General features: G+C 33.5%; 2 protein-coding genes across 3 annotated transcripts in view; one reads left to right on the top strand and one right to left on the bottom strand.

The window, feature by feature from the left end:
* The window catches only part of LOC112051425 (NAD(P) transhydrogenase, mitochondrial), a 29735-nt gene extending 27756 nt beyond the window's left edge, over positions 1 to 1979 (bottom strand). For both annotated transcript variants that reach the window (XM_052881382.1, XM_024090056.2), the window contains exon 1: positions 1744 to 1979. The gene's annotated coding sequence lies outside the window, so the exon portion shown is untranslated. The remainder of the gene's footprint in view (positions 1 to 1743) is intronic.
* Positions 1980 to 2886: 907 nt separating this feature from the next.
* Positions 2887 to 17616, top strand: LOC112051427 (isocitrate dehydrogenase [NADP] cytoplasmic). The gene is made up of 8 exons (XM_024090058.2): positions 2887 to 3106; positions 4359 to 4474; positions 9908 to 10052; positions 10665 to 10864; positions 12263 to 12397; positions 12835 to 13089; positions 14138 to 14371; positions 17166 to 17616. The coding sequence occupies exons 1-8, from the start codon at positions 3037 to 3039 to the stop codon at positions 17316 to 17318; spliced, it is 1308 nt and encodes a 435-aa protein (XP_023945826.2). The 5' UTR covers positions 2887 to 3036; the 3' UTR covers positions 17319 to 17616.
* The last annotated feature ends 2161 nt before the right edge of the window (positions 17617 to 19777 follow it).

Genomic DNA, 19777 nt, shown 5'->3' with positions numbered 1-19777 from the left:
GCGGGGCAGGTAGCAAAAACAAGTCATAGTGTATAAGTTATAGGAGCTGACTTAGGGCTGAAAAAACAGACCTATTAGTGAGGAACCCATATCGCTTTGCCAAAATATGTCCGAATGATTTGTGTGTGGATTATGTGGACAAATCTACTATCCATACATATAAATTATTTCGTATTTTCAGGAGCAAGCATTGAGGTTATCTATACTATATACATATTATAAAGGTGAAGAGTTGTTTGTTCGTTTGAACACGCCAATCTCAAGAACTTCAGGGTCGAATTAAAATGTTGCATTAACCGTTCATGAACGAGTGAAACCGCGGGGCAGCGTAGGTATATTAAAGTGGATAGAGCTCATTTGCTGAAATTACATATAGTTGCCTATTAGTAACGTTAGTGGCTACTATTTGTTCACTACTTATTATAGGTAGGTTCTTAGTTTTGTAACTAGATAGGTACGTTTTGTGGTCTAGCTTAGTTTATTCACAGAATGCGATAATATGTGGTTCGGTACTTTTTATCGACATAAATGATAAATTATAAACAACTACAGTTCGTTTCATGTAGGATGGTGCGGGTGACGACAGTTGGTTTCACTCTTGAAAGTTTGCCGTGGTTCATGATAATAGTACGTATTATGAACGTCATACACCTTTCACCGTACCCATGCTATCTAAAACACTTTAGCAGACCCCAGCAGTTTCACACACAGATTCCATTCCCGTGGGAATACGACGATGAAAAATAGCCTATGCTACTCGCTGATAATGCAGCTTTCCAGGGTTTTAGCTTTTAAATCGGTCCAGTAGTTTCGGAGCATATTTGTAACAAACAAACAAAAAATTAAATCTTACCTCTCTAGAATTATACGAGTAGCCTATCTACTTAATACCAGTATACGATAATAACCTACCAGTAATTTTTAATTTTTTAATCGTGTTGGGCCTTGAGAATTTATATTTAGACAATTAGGAAAAGGTATGTTTAGTAGATACTCCATTAGTCAGAATTAGAAACCTACCTATTTTTTGTCTCAGAATCATCAAAATGAGTTTAAGTACGTAGTTACAGATTTCTTTTCATTATGTTTTATTTTTTCTAGATATAGAGGGACGGCGTAGTAAATATTGTTCTTGACTACTGCATCCAAAGCCGTGGGTTCGAATCGCACAATATTATGGAATAGATAGAAAACATTTTGTGTTAAGACACTGGAAAACATCCATTTATTAAATAAGATTACATATTCTGGGGGTAAGATAGCGATGTGCGTATTTATGTAATTATTTTATTTTCCCCACCTAGACATATTAGTATCATTATATGTATTTCCTTTTTAAAAATTATTTGAAAACGAATCACTAAACTAAGTACCTCTAAAGAATGAAAAAAAATCCTAAACTAATTTTGATATAACTGATCATTAATTAACGATAGTCTCGATTCAGAAAAAAATATTCGATAGATAGTCGATAGCGATACGCGGCAGAATCCGTTAAAGAAATCAGGCACGTCCACAATATGCTTACGTTAATTACCTCAAAGAAAGTACCTACTAGATTTTGATAAAAAAAAATAAAATTAGTTAAATTAGAGATGCTTAATGATAAAGGATTTTTAAATATTAATAGCCTGAAAACAATTTACTATAACTGATAACGTGAACAGTCAGTTTTCTTTATGATACCTTAAAAGCCGAAATAAAGCTGTTGTGTGACATAAAAGAGTAGTATCAAAATCTTACCTTATTTAAACGTTCCGTTTTTGAAATCAATATAGCATTTGTTATATTGATAAATCACAAATTATTACGAATTTTGAACACTAATATTTGACGTGAGCAGAACGTGTTAATGACAACGAGCAACGAGGCAGCCAAACTACAAAAAGCACAGAATATTATTATTGCACCGAACGACGAACCGAAGGACGGATGGAGCCGGCCGCCCGCGCCTGGTGTCGTTGCCTGCCGGCCGAGCGCGGGCCTCGTTCGCTCTCACTCTGGTCAAAGATTATGACAAAAACAGAATATTCACACGATTGAACTCATATAAAAAGAAATATTAAATAAACTATTTACATTGTAACTTCAATAATGTAACATTTACTAGCCGACAGCGGCAAATGTTATAAAAAAAATCCAAGAACTATTTAAAAAGATTACTGGGTGGACCCTTATCACTTAGCTAGCGGTATGAGTAGGTATAACACGCTGAACGAGATTCTGTTGAAAAACATTTTTCATGCTTCTAATAGAAATAAGTTTTGTTTAAAATTAATAGTTAAGTTATTGTAATAGGCTTATTTCTAATATAATATAAACAATATTTATTTCGTGTGATACTTGAAATAAGAGTTACTAAATTAAGTTTCCTATCACGTTTTATCTTTATTAAATTACATAAAATGTGAAAGACAAACACAATAAGCGTACATCATACGAGTAACATCACGATTACGCATTGCTTGGGTAGACAGTAAGTACCGCGTGGGTATGGGTAATGGATATTCACAGTGTGTCCTTTGCAAAAAATTATATGTACTTATACTAGCAAAAGCCCGTGACTTAGTTCGTGAGAAAATCAGTGTATAGTATAGTAGTAATTACCTATACTTAAAAGATTGCTAGGTATTTATATGTCATCGCCGACATTCTTGTAGATCAATAAGAGTAATATTCCCTCATTATAGTCATGTATGTAATTATATCTCTTAGAAATTAGGATTAACTACCACAATCGCGAATTCTAAGTAAATTATAAAAAAAACATTGATATCTCATCAAAATGAAGATCAAAATAGCATGGTGGTATTTTTAAAATTTTGACCTATTGACGAGTGAATGAGACTGTCTGCGTAAATTGTAATTGTGGTTCATCTTTGATAAGTTTATAAGTATATAGGCGACTGACACGTTTACACGCGAAGTCGAGAGTGTTAAAATATTATTATTATTAAAAAAGACTGATTAGATTACAGAACTTTTTTCAAATAGATATCTCTTTTAGTATTCGCAGTCGAAGAGAAAAGATCAAACATGGCTGGGAATAACGCAAAACGTTTGCTTAAATATGTGTCTGAACAAACTGTTATATCAGCAAGAAATTGTAAGTAATCTCTACCTCTATTAAATTGAAGTTGCTTGTTAAATACGTAATTGTTTTGTAACAAAAATGTGTATATTATTTAGTCCACTTTAATTCATAATTATTTAATAAAATCACATACCGGTTTGTAGGTTATGTGTACAAAATTAATTATAGAACTTGGAAAAATACAAATACGACAAGTTTGTTATTAAGTACTGATGGAATTTTATTAGTCGTTTAGCACCTATTTAATAAAAAAAAAAAACAAAAGTACAGTCAAAAATACAGTCTAAAAAAATCCAATCTTTGTTATCATAAATTTTTACCCCTTTTATTAATAACGTAATTAACAACAGCATCTTTTTGTGTTTTTGTTTTTTTAAGTTAGTGTGTTAACGTAAGTTCATTTAGTTAGTGTGTTAGCGTAATAAGTTCATTTTGAATCGTTAGAATTCTCTTTTTTTTAATAAATAAAAATCATTAGCTGACCCAACAGACTTTGTCACTGTGATTTTCACACAAGAATACTAAAATAAAATTAAGTTTAATTAATGGAGGGTGGGGTAGGTAACGACCTATTCTCATCTACAAAACTTCAATTAAAATTTTCATTAAAATCAGTGCCATTTCAGAGGAGTGCAACCACTAACACAGTGATTTTTATCAATTTTTATATATTCAATGATCCCACACTAGAAAGCACAGTGTTGGTCAACCCCCCACCAGTTGGACTGACAACATCAAGCGACTCACAGGGATTTGTTGAATGCAGGTGGCTCAGTATTGTTATGTTTGGAAGTCCCTACAAAAGACCTATGTCCTGCAGTGGAGTCCATCGGCTGATATGATGATGATGAGAATGAAAGTCTAAAACTTAAAGATATGATCCAAATGCAGCTAAGACTGAAAAAAGCATACAATAAATTTTATTGAATCTTTTTGCGATTTAATTATCAAAAACATGTTTACTAAATTTTACTTTGTCTTTGAATGAAAAAGAGAAATAAAAAAGTACTTAATGTTATAATATCTTTTTATTTATCCAAAACTCTTTTTTCAAAAAAGTTTCAAAAAATACTGAAAAAGCAGACAGAAAATTGAATATTGGTATTTATGTATTGTGTATGTGTTATCGCTTCAACTTGATTTCAATTAATGGTGTTATTTTTGGGCAGTATAAAGCTTATCTAGCTAGCTAGTATACATATATTATATTTTTAAATGCTAGCTAGTATAAATATATAAATACTTACTATGAATGTTTGTTTAGATGGCACAGCCAAAAGAGTGGTGGCGTCAAAGCCTGTTGTAGAAATGGATGGAGACGAGATGACTCGTATCATATGGGAGAAGATAAAGGAGAAACTTATCTTTCCTTATGTCAAGGTATGTTTTATTCAATTATTTATTTCATGTAGAAAGAGAAGTAGGAGAAAAGTCTAGTTGCTAGTAGTAATAGGCTGTTAAAGCCCTAGCTTTAATTTAAATTAATTGTAAATTTTCCGATTTATACTTACATAGAAAAAATTTATTCTATTGATGTAGGTACTGGAGTTGCTTTAAAATGTATATTCATATAGGGACTGGGGACACTTGGCACTAACAAAAATTAGCTCTAATAAAAGCTTAATATCTTACAAACGATTTTAATCAAAAAATGTTGGCAGAAATCCCGTTTCAAAGACCTATCCAACGATACCCCACACTGAAATAAATGAGTAAAAAAAATTCATCCCCACTTTACATGAAGGGGAGGTACCCTAAAATAAAAATAAATATTACATTTTTAATGTACATGCTCATTGCTCATGCTATTTTACAGCTTTCTAATAGTCTCTGTGCTGCACCGCAGACAGAGGGACGGACTGACAGACAGACAGACATGGCAAAACTATAAGGGTTCCTTGTGGACTGTGGAACCCAAATAAAACAATGTCTTAACAGATCTATCAAATAAGCATAAATCCACATGGGGCATAGACCGATATAATTACTGTTAATAAAAGCAATTAGAATTAATTGATGCTTTGTTGTCTGTCTTAGGGTCTTTGAGACTGTTTATCACAATAATTATTAATATATGTGGGATGTATTTTGAATGATTATACATATGAGTATTAAGTACCGAAACTGACAACTTACTTATATTTTTACCTTGTTACTTTTTTGAAATAAAATAATAGAATGGATTTAACAAAATAATATAATGGACCCATTTATGATATGGTAAAAGTAGGTGGATATCACAATAATTAACTGTTGCATAATATTCGCTGATAATGCCCTAATTATAATATGTATTATGTATATTTTTACTGTGATATTATCAATCGCGAGATCCGGCTAGAACTCGGTGTAGGCCGTACACGTTTTGTGTTTATATTAACGAAAAAAATTAATTATTCGTTTTTGCTTTAAAATACTACACTAGATTAGGGTTGGCATACAGTCGTAGAATTGTGGATAACCCTACATTTATGTATGTGCAAGGGCGACGAGAGGTCCCTCCATAAAATGGCACCCACTGTCAAGTCTAACAGTCGAATTCATAGACGTTGTGGGGGCGCCTCAGGGGATCGTTAACCCGCTGAGTGTCGAATGTAAACTCTATGCGTATGAGAATTCGACACTCAGCGATGAATGGTCCCCTGGCGATGCCCCTGCAACGTCTATGTATTCCACTATATGTCAGGAAGTAAAAAATGAATTATGTACATCAGATAAATCAATATTGGAAGTAAAGCGTTAAATGAGATTTGGCCTTATGATCTTATATGTATTTTTAGAGGGGACGTTTGCCGAGGCCAAATGGATGATTCCTCTGTGAAAGCTTCCACCTAGCTCTTGTTGTATGAGTCCTACCACCTACATGTTTGCAAACTTAACAATATCCCCTATGGTGAGGTTGGTCCATGTCTTTTAGACGATCTCTATCCTTCCGTACTACCCACCATATCAGAATAAACATCGAACGGTGAAAGCTGGTCTGATCTTTACCACTTCGGACTATTTAACTGTATAGTTATCGTCAAACAAATATTCGTTTTTGAATACAAAAGTGCTGCGCTGTGTAGAAAAACATCCCAGCAGGGCGCATACCTGCGCAATTCGTCGTATTGCAACTTGCTCTTTTGTTTGGCGAGAACTATATACTACCTAACTCCAATACTCACTTATCCTTTTTTTTCACAATTTTTTTGCGAACTTTCCAAATATTCTGAAGATCGCCTTCTTAAGTTCTAACGGTTACAGAAATTAGGCAGGTAATGAAAACAAAAGGTTAATGTTTCCCAGATGTTTATACGGCCTTCAAATTCTGCGTAGTTTACTATTCAATATACGTATCAACTACCAAAAAAATTGATTATCGATAAAACGCTGCTAAAACAGTAAATCTAAATTGGTCTGCTTTGCCGCAGTTTCAGTAAATTTCTTCGTTAGGAACATACGTGCCAATATTAACTAGGTATTAATTATTTATGAATGGGCGAAGTTCTTGAAATTCAAATTCAAAATTAATCTATTTCAATTATAATAGGCTTATTCTATTCAGGTTATGTAGTTATATGATGATTCACCCGCGTGGTTCCCGCTCCCGTTGCCGTAAGAATAGGGGATAAAATATAGCCTACAAGAAACACTATCCCCGAGTGCTATACTTGGGGATAGTGTAGCTTCCTATCAGTGAAAGATCAAAGCGGTTCTTTAGTTACAGAGCCTATTTAAAACATACAAACAAATAATCAAATCTTTCCTCTTTATAATATTAGTATAGATAAGTAAAATCGAAAACTTAAAATGAATTTTACGAGAGTTCCACACGTATATTATGGTGATTTTTTTTTATAAATCTATACTTCTATACTAATATTATAAAGCTGAAGAGTTGTATGTTTGTTTGATTGAACGCGCTAATCTCAGGAACTACTGGTCCGATTTGAAAAATTCTTTCAGTGTTAGATAGCCCATTTATCGAGGAAGGCTATAGGCTATATTTTATCCCCACATTCCTAAGGGAACGGGAACCACGCGGGTGAAATCGCGCGCGGTCAGCTAGTTATATTATAAAGATGTAGTTTGTTTTGTAGGGGGTAATCTCTACCGACCAATCTACTGAATCGATTTTAAAATTATTTTACCACTACAAAAGCCACGTTTTTTGTAAGTGTCTTACGGCATATTTTGTTCATGATTCCTACCGCAGGTTTTTTGAAAATGTAGCGTTGGTCGCTGGAGAGAAGTGAGATTAGTAGAGATTGGAGAGAGTAAAATTAAATGAAAATTAGGTACCCACACCTTAAAGTTTTAGCGTAGAAAAAAAACGAAATGATTTTAGTTTTGCGATCCGATTTCAATTTATGACTACCATTCATTATAGATGTACCTATTACAAAAACGTGGTCTCTTTGAATTTATTAGGTAGACCGTAGATGATAATTTAATAAAACCGGATGGCCATATAGTAGGTCAATATCCGCACTGGGCAGATATCGAACTTGGCGGCATTTAGTGCGCCCGCCGCGTGGCGTACAATAACGAAAGTAGTTTTATTTGGAACAGGCTTTAAAAGAGCATTTTATTTTTAATATTACGACTCAACAGGTTCTGGTAACATTGAATGATTGTCGTCTTACCATATATTGAAAACTGGATAAACGATATATTGTTTAACTGTACTTTTGAGATGGCGTTGCAAGATATTTTAACCACATTCATGACAAGAAATATGAAATACTAACACTATAGGGGATAATATATAGCCTGGCATTCAAAAATAACGTGACTTTGTATTGGTAAAAGAATTTTTGAAGTCGGTTCAGAAGATCCTCATTCAGAATTTTTTTTTTTTAGAAATTATAGACAAGTCAATCAAAAGTTGAAATTCCTAATTTTGAAATCTCCCGGCAGTCATGAATTTAGCTAGAATAATGACTTTTTGTTAGAAATATTTCTCAGCAGGATGTTTATTGTAACTATGCATCTCGGGTCCGTTTAAAAAAAACCGCATCATAATATGTCCATTTGTTTAGTTCAGGAGCTACGATTCCATAGACAGACACACAGATACACAGACTAACACGTCAAACTAATAATACCTTTTTAAAGTAGGGGGTTAAAAACGGACACGCGAGTAAAGCGAAATATCTAAAAGACAACGCCGTTGACGTCATACTGTAAGTACTGTATGACGTGTATTTAAGTACTATCTGTAGATTTTTGTATGGACGAGTAAGTATTTAACTTACCTACATGATAACTAAAATTAATTTTACCCAGCACTTCAAAGCAGTGCCAGGTAAAAATTATTTACCATCATGCTTGCTTCTGCTGTTTCACAGACAGTTGTTTCGGTTTAAGGGGTATGATTAAAAATATTTTTAAGAATAAAATGAAAATTTTGAAAACCCCCAAATGTCATGAAATTATTAATTACACTCTTGATCAAGTCATGAATATTCTCTTTCAGTGCGTTTTCATTTGAGACCCCACTTGAGTATATTTGCAGACATTTGGTTATTCTTCCCCAGTTTCACCCCCTACAACTTTTAAACGGTACAAACGATTTTCATTAAACATTTATCTAAGAACAATCGCACATAAGTCACCTTAATACAATAATAAATAAATTGAAATCTTCTTTATCCGTTCGGGAGCTATGGTGCCACAGACTGACAGACAGACCCGTCAAACTTATAACACCCCTCTTTTTGCGTCGAGGGTTAAAAATTAATTAAAATCTGAATAAAATCGGTTCAACTGTGCCAGGGACTAGCTCCGAAAAACTTATAAACAAAAATTTAAAAAAATATGATTGTATTTTAGTATCCTGTAAATAAATTGTTAGAACATGTGAATACACAGTTATTTTGAAATCACAGAAAGACACTTCAATTTTATTTACATTTATGTACCTATTGATTGATGATAATAATGACTTAACAGGTCAGCTTATCTCAAATTATTTATTTCAAGTACATACTGTTTAAAAAATATTTTTTATCTGACTTTGGAGTATTTTACCATTTATCACTAATGCAACGTATCAGATAGTTTTATATGACTTTCTTATCACTAGTTTACAAGAGTATTATTTATTCTGTTTGTTAGTGATGTAAGTTTATGTACATTAATGACGTTAAGTGCCTACCTATTTGTTTTATCTAACACCGTTTTCACATACTTACATTGAGGTATAAGTTGACAAACTTACGTATCTAAAAAAATATAATATAGCCTTTTAAATAGTTTTCTCTACCTCGTATATGATGGAGTTCAAAGTCAAAGTCAAAAGTCAAAGCCAAAGCCAGGTTTATCCTTTTTTAGTTTATCACCATTTAACAATAGGTATAAACGTAGCCTGTCATGTAATACATTTAATTTCCAAGCAATTTTGTCGTTTACATAATCATTGATACTATAATACGACTTTTATTTAAGCTTACGTTTAATAAAAACTTTGAACTTATTGAGAGACATGCCAGTGGTTTCATGTGGCAGTTTATTATAAAAACGTATGCAAGATACGCCCTTAAAAGAATTACTAATTTTTTGTAACCTAGTGTGATTGTGCAACAATTTTATTTTTATTTCTTACATTAATATTATTGAAATCACACCTTTTTTTTTAAATTGCCTACGTTTTTATGTACATATACTAAATTTTCAAATATATACCTACTGACTATGCACAGTCAATATTTTTATTTCTTTAATTTTTTTTTTAATGTACAAATAGTTATATACAAATATTACAAAATTAATAAAAAAGTAATAAAGAATTCTTTATATCTATTAAAAATAACACTTATTCGTTAACAGCTAGACTGCCTGTACTATGACCTTGGGCTGCCGCACCGTGACGCGACCGACGACCAAGTGACCATCGACGCCGCGCACGCTATACTCAAACACAATGTTGGCATCAAATGCGCCACCATTACCCCTGATGAACAAAGAGTGGAAGGTAAACCCTCAGTAATGCTATGTTCAGTATCAATGTCTGAGTAAGTTATGCTCAGTACCACTGATCTGCATCGTACGATGCGGATCAGTGGACACACGTATGACTTTCTATACAAATAATACTGCGTCCGATACGAACAATGCCGATCAGTGGACGGACGCCTTCTATAAAAAAACTATGCTAATATGAGATATCGTAATGGTTTTGATTTTATGTATTGAATCAGTACGGTAACTATATTATCTATTAGTTGACCAAGTGGCGCAGTGGGTAGTGGCACTGACTTCTGCATCCTGAAAATATGACGTTTCCCACAATAATGAGACACTTTTGTCGTAGAGTCCTTATTCTATCTAATTCACTCCATTTTATATCTGTTCGGCCTGGGTATAGTTTCCATACTTTGCTTACCATACATACAGGCTTACCCAAGTCGTGATCAAGTATGTATTAATAGGTACCTCGAATTTTTAAAATCAAGATCTGCTTTTCGAATCTGTGGTAAAGACAATGTTCAATTACTTTTTAGAAGTGGATATAAAGATGCTCATAAGTTTGAAACAAATAATTTTACCAAAAATCAGAAACTGATTATTATTAAAACGTTTGTAGAATTCAAACTGAAGAAAATGTGGCTCAGTCCAAACGGCACCATCCGTAACATTCTGGGCGGCACAGTCTTCCGCGAGCCCATCCTGTGCAAGAGCATCCCGCGAGTGGTGCCCGGCTGGACCAACGCCATCGTCATCGGCCGCCACGCGCACGGCGACCAGTACAAGGCGCAGGACTTTGTGGTGCCTAAACCTGGCAAGGTAAGGGTGACTGCATTTCGCGGTTATTATTCTACGTTGATAATTATTATCTATCGATGTAAAAGTGAAAGGTCACTAAAATGTGGCTCAGTCTAAATGGAACGATCCGTAACATTTTGGGCGGCACAGTCTTCCGCGAGCCCATCCTATGTAAGAACAACACGCGAGTGGTGGCCAATACAAGGTTCCTAAACCTGGCAAGGTAAGGGTTTGCATTTTGCGCTTATTATGACATTTTCATAATGATTTTATATTAAGTCAACAAGTTAAATTGTCCGCTAACTCGCATTGGAGCATTATTGGGTCTAAGATATATAACCCCTCTCCTGAGAGGATACTGATTTACCTGCATAATGATAATAATTATTAAGATGTATTTGCGAAAATGGGATAAATCTTTATGAACTGTGTTTCATGCATATTTAATTTCATCACGAAACTGGTAGAAGCTATACACCCAATTCATTGTATTTTGAATGCAATGTCAGATTTTTTATTAGTTCTGGTTATTACCGATAGAGCAAGATCCAATTTTGGCTACATCAGTAGCAGGCAGTCTCCTATAGCACAGTCAGTTCTGACTCCACATACAAATATCTTCTATAATGTTGCACGTCGTTTGGTAGCCTTCAGGTTTGGTTTGCAAAGCAAATAGGTACATATTACGTACGTATCTGTTTGCGTTTCATACAAGGTGGCAAGGTGCACACCTGTGTAATCATAGATTATTTAAATAATTAATTGCAGCTTACGTGGTTCATTTACACCAGTCCATCGTTCCTAGTAGGTATTTCAGGGATGTGGACGCTGCATTTTCTTGGGAATCGATTTTATGTTTACGCATGCAATACTGTAAATATCTGTCCTATAAGTACCAACATGATTTCTTCAGCATTCAGACCTTGCCTAATGAAATCGAGTCATATACGCTTGATAGTAAGACCGCCCAGAGCAGCTTAAATAGTGTTCACTACAAAGCTTTTAAATCATACCTTCTTACTGGTTATTTACGAAGAGCGGGGCCTCCTAAAAAGGTATATGGTTTTACTTAAAGAGAGGTCCTGCAGCCCCAAGTTAACTACGTCTGCAAAAAATATTATGCAAAAAAAGAAAGAAAAACCATTTATTTTAAAATTGTGTCACACATCACAGAGCCTAAGTACTAGTGTCTAATGCCTCAATTACCTGGGTAAGGCAAGACCAAAACTCAAGTAGTAAAAATATGAAATACCAGACTGTCATGTTTGGCACAACCTTCAAAAGGTACCAGCTCAACATTGTACTGCGTGAAACAAGCAAATGCTGGAAAAGCACTGATTTTCAGCTGTTACCCTGATCTAGTTATAATTAACTGTTTCTTTTAATAAATTAATTTTACATGCATATTTTTGTATTCAGGTGGAGATGGTTTACACGGCAGAGGATGGTTCAGTGGAGAAGCGTGTGTTATACGATTTCAAAACACCTGGCGTCGCTCTGGGAATGTACAACACTGATGAATCTATTAAATCCTTTGCGCACTCCAGTTTTCAGGTATGTGGTAAAATATTTGTTCAAAAGTAAAAGAACTATTTCATCAAAAATCTGGTAGTCAAAGCTAACAATAATAAATTTGTAAGATGTAAATGGATATTCGACAACTACTAAAACGGCAAACCGTTTAACTGTAATTAATGACTGAATGAATAAGTTTATTAAGTCCATGGTTGGTATTTAGGCTGAGGTTTGAATTATTAATTCCAATCAATTACAAATTCATTAAAATTCTGCACTAGTTGACTATTTGTATCAATATATTTGTTAGTATGTATGTATAGCAAACGCTTAGCTGCAATCACGCTGGATGGTAAGCGATGATCTATTTGGAAACATGCATAGAAGATGCCTAATTCACTCTTGTTTTAAAGATACGCATATTAAATGGTGGTGGGGAAAACGGAAGCTGATATTTATAAAACATATTTCTTTAGGTCGCACTGCAAAAGAAATGGCCTCTATATTTATCCACAAAGAACACAATTCTGAAACGTTACGACGGCCGCTTCAAAGACATCTTCCAAGAGATTTACGACAGTGACTACAAGAAACAGTTTGAGGATGCAAAGATCTGGTACGAGCACCGTTTGATAGATGATATGGTGGCTCAGGCGATAAAGGGTTCAGGCGGCTTCGTTTGGGCGTGCAAGAATTATGATGGCGATGTCCAGTCTGATGTTGTTGCACAGGTAACAGATTATTTTAAATATTAACCTAGGAATAAGAATGTATATTTGTTACTGAAAAAAAATCTGAATATGAGATAGGTTAGAGAAATTTGGCACGACTATGCCCCTTTCCCCCAAGCTAAACAAAAGGTGGCAGTGAATCGAACTTTAGAATTGAATTTCAGTGCAATCCCCTTAACGATGAAGCTATTTGTGCTATAAAACTTAACTAATTATTTTAAGGTAACCTTTAGTATATTTATCAGGTTTCAGTCAAAGGCGAACTTTCTTTAAAAAAGGTGGCTGGATCTAGAGGTCAATAATTTTTAATCCCCATATTAAAGTCGCGACAATTTCGTTAGTTACTTTTTGACCTATTCATGGTCGCACTAGCATGGTATGTCAGTCAAGGCAGTCGCATTAAGGGTGGTTCGTCATTTATACTGTATTGTAGTTTTAGTACATTTGTATAATATTTTGAAATAATTTTAGATTCTGTATTAACGTACTATGTAATTACACTGTATTTGTAATGACCCAACATGAATAACGCTTAGAAGGCTGTTATTATATCAGAAAATAACTGATAGTAGTGATGATAGTGCTTATCATTTAAATGTATTCGCTGATGCTGAAGAGTATCCCAGAGAGGAGCTTGGGGTTGACCAAGAAACTGATAATAAGTCGTCGGAGAAAGCGAAACGCAGGCCAGCTGCTCAGCTGTAGGGCTTGTGAGCAGTTAGCTTTATATATTAAGAAAAAATAGTGTTAATGTTAATTTAATCAGAGTTATTTTCTGATATAGTAACAGCCGTCTAAGCGTTATTCACGTTGGGTCATTCCACATGTAATTTTTGTTCAAGGGCTTGTAGTCTAATATTGAAAAATGCATCAATGTACACTGTATGTAACAAATAATAGGGGCCATAAAACGAAGTGGATGTTTTTCAGATACAGTGTTTTATCATGGCACGGCAGCATAGGTCTAGTCCATTGGTGACACGCCTTGTATTCCTATACTTAGTGTTGGTGACCTTGAGCTATAGGATCACTGATCTCATTCCCGCAGGGCTACGGCTCGCTGGGCATGATGACGTCAGTGCTGATGTGCCCCGACGGGCGCACGGTGGAGTCGGAGGCGGCGCACGGCACGGTGACGCGCCACTACCGCATGCACCAGCAGGGCAAGCCCACGTCCACCAACCCCGTGGCGTCCATCTACGCGTGGACCAGGGGCCTCATCCACCGCGCCAAGTTGGACAACACGCCGGAGCTTGAGCGATTCGCTAACTCGTTAGAAGAGGTGAAATTTCATCATCATCATAATCATCATCATCATCATCATCATCATCATCATCATCATCATCATCATCATCATCATCATCATCATCATATCAGCCGATGGACGTCCACTGCAAGACTTAGGCCTTTTGTAGGGACTTCCATCATCATCATTAATGACCCATATTCGGCTCACTGTTGAGCAAGTCTCCTCTCAGAATGAGAGGGGTTAGGCAAATAGTCCGCCACGCTGGTCCAATACGGATTGGCAGACTTCACACACGCAGAGAATTAAGAAAATTCTCTGGTATGCAGGTTTCCTCATCGTGTTTTTCTTTCACCATTGGAGACACGTGATATTTTTTTTTTAAATGCACACAACTGAATAGTTGGAGGTGCATGCCCCGGACCGGATTCAAACCCACAACCTCCGGAATCGGAGGCAAAGGTCGTATCCACTGGGCTATCACGGCTCTTTCCGTTTTTTTTCCATTTAGTTTCCATATTGTAGGAATAAGAGGATAAAATATAGCTTATAGCACTCGGGGATAGTGTAGTTTCCCAACAGTGAAAGAATTTTTCAAATTGGTTCAGTAGTTTCGGAGCCTATTCAGTTCAAACAAACTTTCGAATCTTTTTATCTTCATCATATTAGACTACTATACAGAATAGAACAAGAAAAATGGTAATAATTGATTATAACCATTTTACTTTAGAGACATCATTTTACTTTAGACAGATCATACACTAAAATTTACGTCATGTCGATATTAGAGAAAGGGTCTCTGCAATATAGTACTAAGTTATTTTTCTGCAGAAAATGATTTAAAATTTCTAGAAATTTTTAATTCACTTTTGAACATTTTATAACTGTAGCTAGCTATTATTTACGCTATCTATTAACATAAGTAAAAAATTAGATAAATAAACAAGAATATTTTTTGAATGAACTAGTTAATGTAAGAATTTAAAAGTACACTTTAATAAATTGAAAAAAAAAAAGAAATTGAAACTTTGCTGACCAGATCAGATCGATTGCAATATGCATATTACTATATGTTATACATATTTATCTGTGTCATTTAGTTAACAGGTTTTGTTGCGTACAATTTAAAATAATTAATAATTAATCATATATGTAATCGCAGTATTGATTCAATAGTAATAGTAAAACTAGAAAAGCTACTTCGTAATATATGCAAATGTGATAAACCTATGAATATATTATGCGACGTTATGATATGTATAAAGGTTATTGATATGAGTTTTTGAAGTAGATGATTACCATTCACGTTTGGACGGGTCATTGTGTTTTATCTATTGAAGCCATTGACGTGCGTATCCGTGACGCAAACGCCAATGGCTGAGTAGTTTTTATTGCACTACGGCGCCAAAATACTTTAGCTTTTATATTTATTGGAGAGATACATGTAGAAGTTATATGAATTGGTATTTTTGTGTAGATATTTGAAGCTCATATAATATGAAAACGTGTTGAATACCTTTTGATATATTTATATACATATTATATAAATAAAAAAAAATGCAGATCTGCAGACTGAAAAGTGGATAACCCTTATCAATCCCTAAATTAATCAGTGTAATGTTTTCCGTCGGAATAAATAATTTACCTGATAGAAAACAAAATAAAGATAACTTGTGTCTTGGATAAAATTTGCGTTTAAGAGCCAATATTAAGCAGTTAAAATTTTAATGTGCCTGAGATGTATGGGTGTAATTTATTCAATACTTTTGGAATATAATTTTAGGATTATTTGTGCCAAAATCGACAAAATAAGAAGCATACTCTAAAAAGTAAGAAACAAGAACATTTCACATCAGAAATGTATATAAATGAAATATTTAATACATTATGTATGCTACATACATATTACAAGTTACATACATATTAAGAGGACAAATGTTACTTTGCCTAAAGTGTAAGATTTATTTCTTTCACAGCATCCTCTATTATCCCAGGCCAGAGACAAAGTATAATTTATAATAATTATGTTCGTGATATTTCGATCCTCTTAAATAAAACAAATAAAAAAAGATTCCGATCAAATTAGAACCTCCTCCTTTTTTAAGTCGGTTAAAAATTGAAGCGCCTGTTTGTAAATTATAAAAAAAGAAATCTTTTTTAGACAACACAATTCCGTTTTAATTCCAAACTACTTTATTAGCTACAATTAAAATCAACTAGATAATATAATTGTCTATGTTAAACTTATCAAATACAACAAAAAAAACTGCAACATATTATAAACCTATCACCATGTTATGCATCATGCGTAATGGATTAATAACAAATGATTAATGAGTTCAATTACGTATTATTTTAAATTCTCGTGATAATTATGATAGTAATTAAAAAAAAAAACATACATACAGCCGAACGTAGAACCTCCTCCTTTTAGGAAGTCGGTTAAAAATACAACAATTCAGTAAGAGTACGTTTGATACTGAAAGGGTTATTTCTGTTTTTTTTTTTATAAAATACTAGTGGAACCAAGCAAGCTTCGCTTTGATTTTGGTGCATTATTCTTCTCCTTACCTTACTACTCTAAGTATTCTATGTATGTCTCCTGGTTCTAAACTACCTCAATAGACAATAACTAACACAACTTAATAGTCTTACACAACTTTCTTTCATATATTATAGCTGCGGTTTTATGCGTGTAGCTTCTGTTCCCTTAGGAATAAGGCGATAAAATATAGCCTTTGTTCATCAGGGATAACTTAGGATTCTAATGATAAAATTTTTCAAATCGCTCACAATAGTACAATAAATTATTATAATACATTGTTCGCAGGCTTGCGTCGAATGCATAGACGCGGGCAAGATGACGAAGGATCTAGTCATTTGTATCCACGGTATGGCCAACACTAAAGACGGGATGTTCCTGCACACAGAAGACTTCCTTCAAGCAATCGCTGAACAGCTAGAGCGCAAACTGGCCAATTGAACATGTCCTATAGTTAGAACAAAATGGTAGCTAATATTATTTAAAATCATTACACTTGTTTTACACATTTGAAATGGAAATACATTTTTTGGCCTTGTATATATTTAGTTACTTTTTAATAATTTTTCTCTGTAACATTTTTGGGACCATGTAATTTTACCGCTTTGTAATTGAGTTATGTGGATGTGTTGATTGATTTTGCATCATTTTATGAAAAAATAGGTCCAGGTGCTATTGTTACACAAGGGTAATAGAGAAATCAATCTTGTACAAATATAAAAAGTATATTTTGTTCAGGCCAGACGCCAATCAATATCAAATATAATTTCTTAGTGCCACTCATATTCCTTTGTATGTAAGTTTTACAAAAAATTTATAATAAAATTAATTTTACATTGAAATGTTGTTTAATTAATGCCTGTAACTTTATTCACTATTCAAAGTGATTCAATTGATTTGACTCTAGATCAGGAAGTAAATCTAATTATTATTATTATTAATATAATTATATTAGATACTAGTTTGGTAGGTACATCAAGAATTTTAAATAGAATTTAAAACCAGTTATATATACAGCATTTTTAAAAAAGTTGTGGTCCTTGGCCTTTTAAATTTGTATTTATCATATATTTGTATGTATTTGTATGTTTTATCAAATGGTAACATCTTCTGACGACTACAAAGAAAGTTATAAATCCTTAGGGATATGATTACATCTTATAAAAATATTTTAGAAAATAAAATCTTTTTAACAAAAAAATACAAGCGACTTCAAAATCGCAATAATATAACTAAAAAGTGTTTTAAAACATCGTATGTGCTGTCATCTAAACAGTTTGGTGGCGGTGCCAACACAGTGATGCATTTTAACCACAGATATAAGAAGTAACTAGATTTATAAAGTGCTAACTGTTTGTATTGAAACCAGCGTACCCGGGGGCGTGGCCTTACAAACACATTTATAGTGTAATAATACTTATCACACTGATAAACTCTTCACTTAATTGGCTGTTTAATATTTAGTGAAAAAAGAAATATATTACCCTTATTTTAGAGTTGAAAATTATTTATTACTGTTGTCTCAGAACAAATGAAAATTCTTGAATGAAAATTCATGAATGAAATCTGTAGTACCGCTCGTCACTAGTTGTCTCTATATATAAGCTTTATTACCTTATAAATAAGATTCAAAATGATCCTAACTTTGTTTTATTAATGTTGTCTAGGGATGTGAAATAACGATAGTCTTAAACATCGATAGTCTCGTTACTCGCAGTAAATAAAACGAACGAACTGCTCTAAGTATTTCGTAAACTTAAATCCTAAATATTTCAACGAAAAGATTCACTCTTTTCTGCAAAGAAGTAAAAATAGTTCCTAAATATATAAAAAACACGATAGTATATATTTTTTTAATTCGTCGGTTTTTGCAGAAAATAACTCAATTATTTCCTATTTAACTATAATGAGTTTCATGATGAATGTTACCAGTAGATTATTTTCCAACCCGTTAGTAGTCAATAGGTCAATTACAAATACTCAGACTTGACGTTCCTAACACTTTAAGTACGTCATTTTATTTGTATCCTAAAAGACGCGAATACGACTTTTAGAAAAAAAAAATCTTTTTGTTTGGCACTGCCGTGACTACTAAATATCATCTGTTTCCACTTTACATTAACGTGTCTGACTGCGTAAAATGTTTGGAACAAATTAGAATGCGGTTTTGCATAAAACAAATTTTGATTCCTAGTCGCCTCGATTAATTTTTTTCCTCTCCGGATTCCTAAAAATTTTTTTCGAAAATTCCATCATTATCGTGACATCATAATATAATAGTAGTAGATATAAAATATCGATATATTATTATCGACATCCCTAAATGAATAGCCAAATGACATATGGCAGCTGCTTAAATTCAAAACTAACATAAATCAAAATTACACTTTTTTCAGGAGAACTCAAACAAGAAAAATAAAAACTATTTTTTGGTCTATTTTTCGTCTTATTTTATATAAAGCATAATATAATATATACATTGAAATCATATTTTTAAAATGTTTTACAGTTTTCTGATAAACTGAATGCTAGAGGAGATATTAAAAGCATAAAATATGCTGCTTTTCAATTGAAACCTTTGGCTTTGAAATCAATAAAATAATCGTATATTTGTTGATTTCAGACAATAAAATAATCGTATTAATCTTGTTTCACTGTCTCAAATCAATAAACATTCCCCTTCGTCGCTTGTGTTTTTTTATTTATTTATTTTATACTGCGGTGATGTACACGTACACGTAATTTAATTTTTACTGATTCAACGCCTACATTTCTGTCTTTTTTTTATTAATTCACAGCTCTGGCATAACAGTGGAAACGTGGTGGTATTTAGAAGGAAAACGGCCACGAGGTAGATCACCAATCCGATGGTCGGATCTTTTCATAGAAACAGGTGCCCA

This window comes from Bicyclus anynana, chromosome 4 (assembly GCF_947172395.1).
Source record: "Bicyclus anynana chromosome 4, ilBicAnyn1.1, whole genome shotgun sequence".
In the NCBI taxonomy this organism is placed as follows: Eukaryota; Metazoa; Arthropoda; class Insecta; order Lepidoptera; family Nymphalidae; genus Bicyclus; species Bicyclus anynana.
The sequence above is the reverse complement of the archived record's forward strand: the minus strand, read 5'-3'. Positions and strand labels throughout refer to the sequence as shown.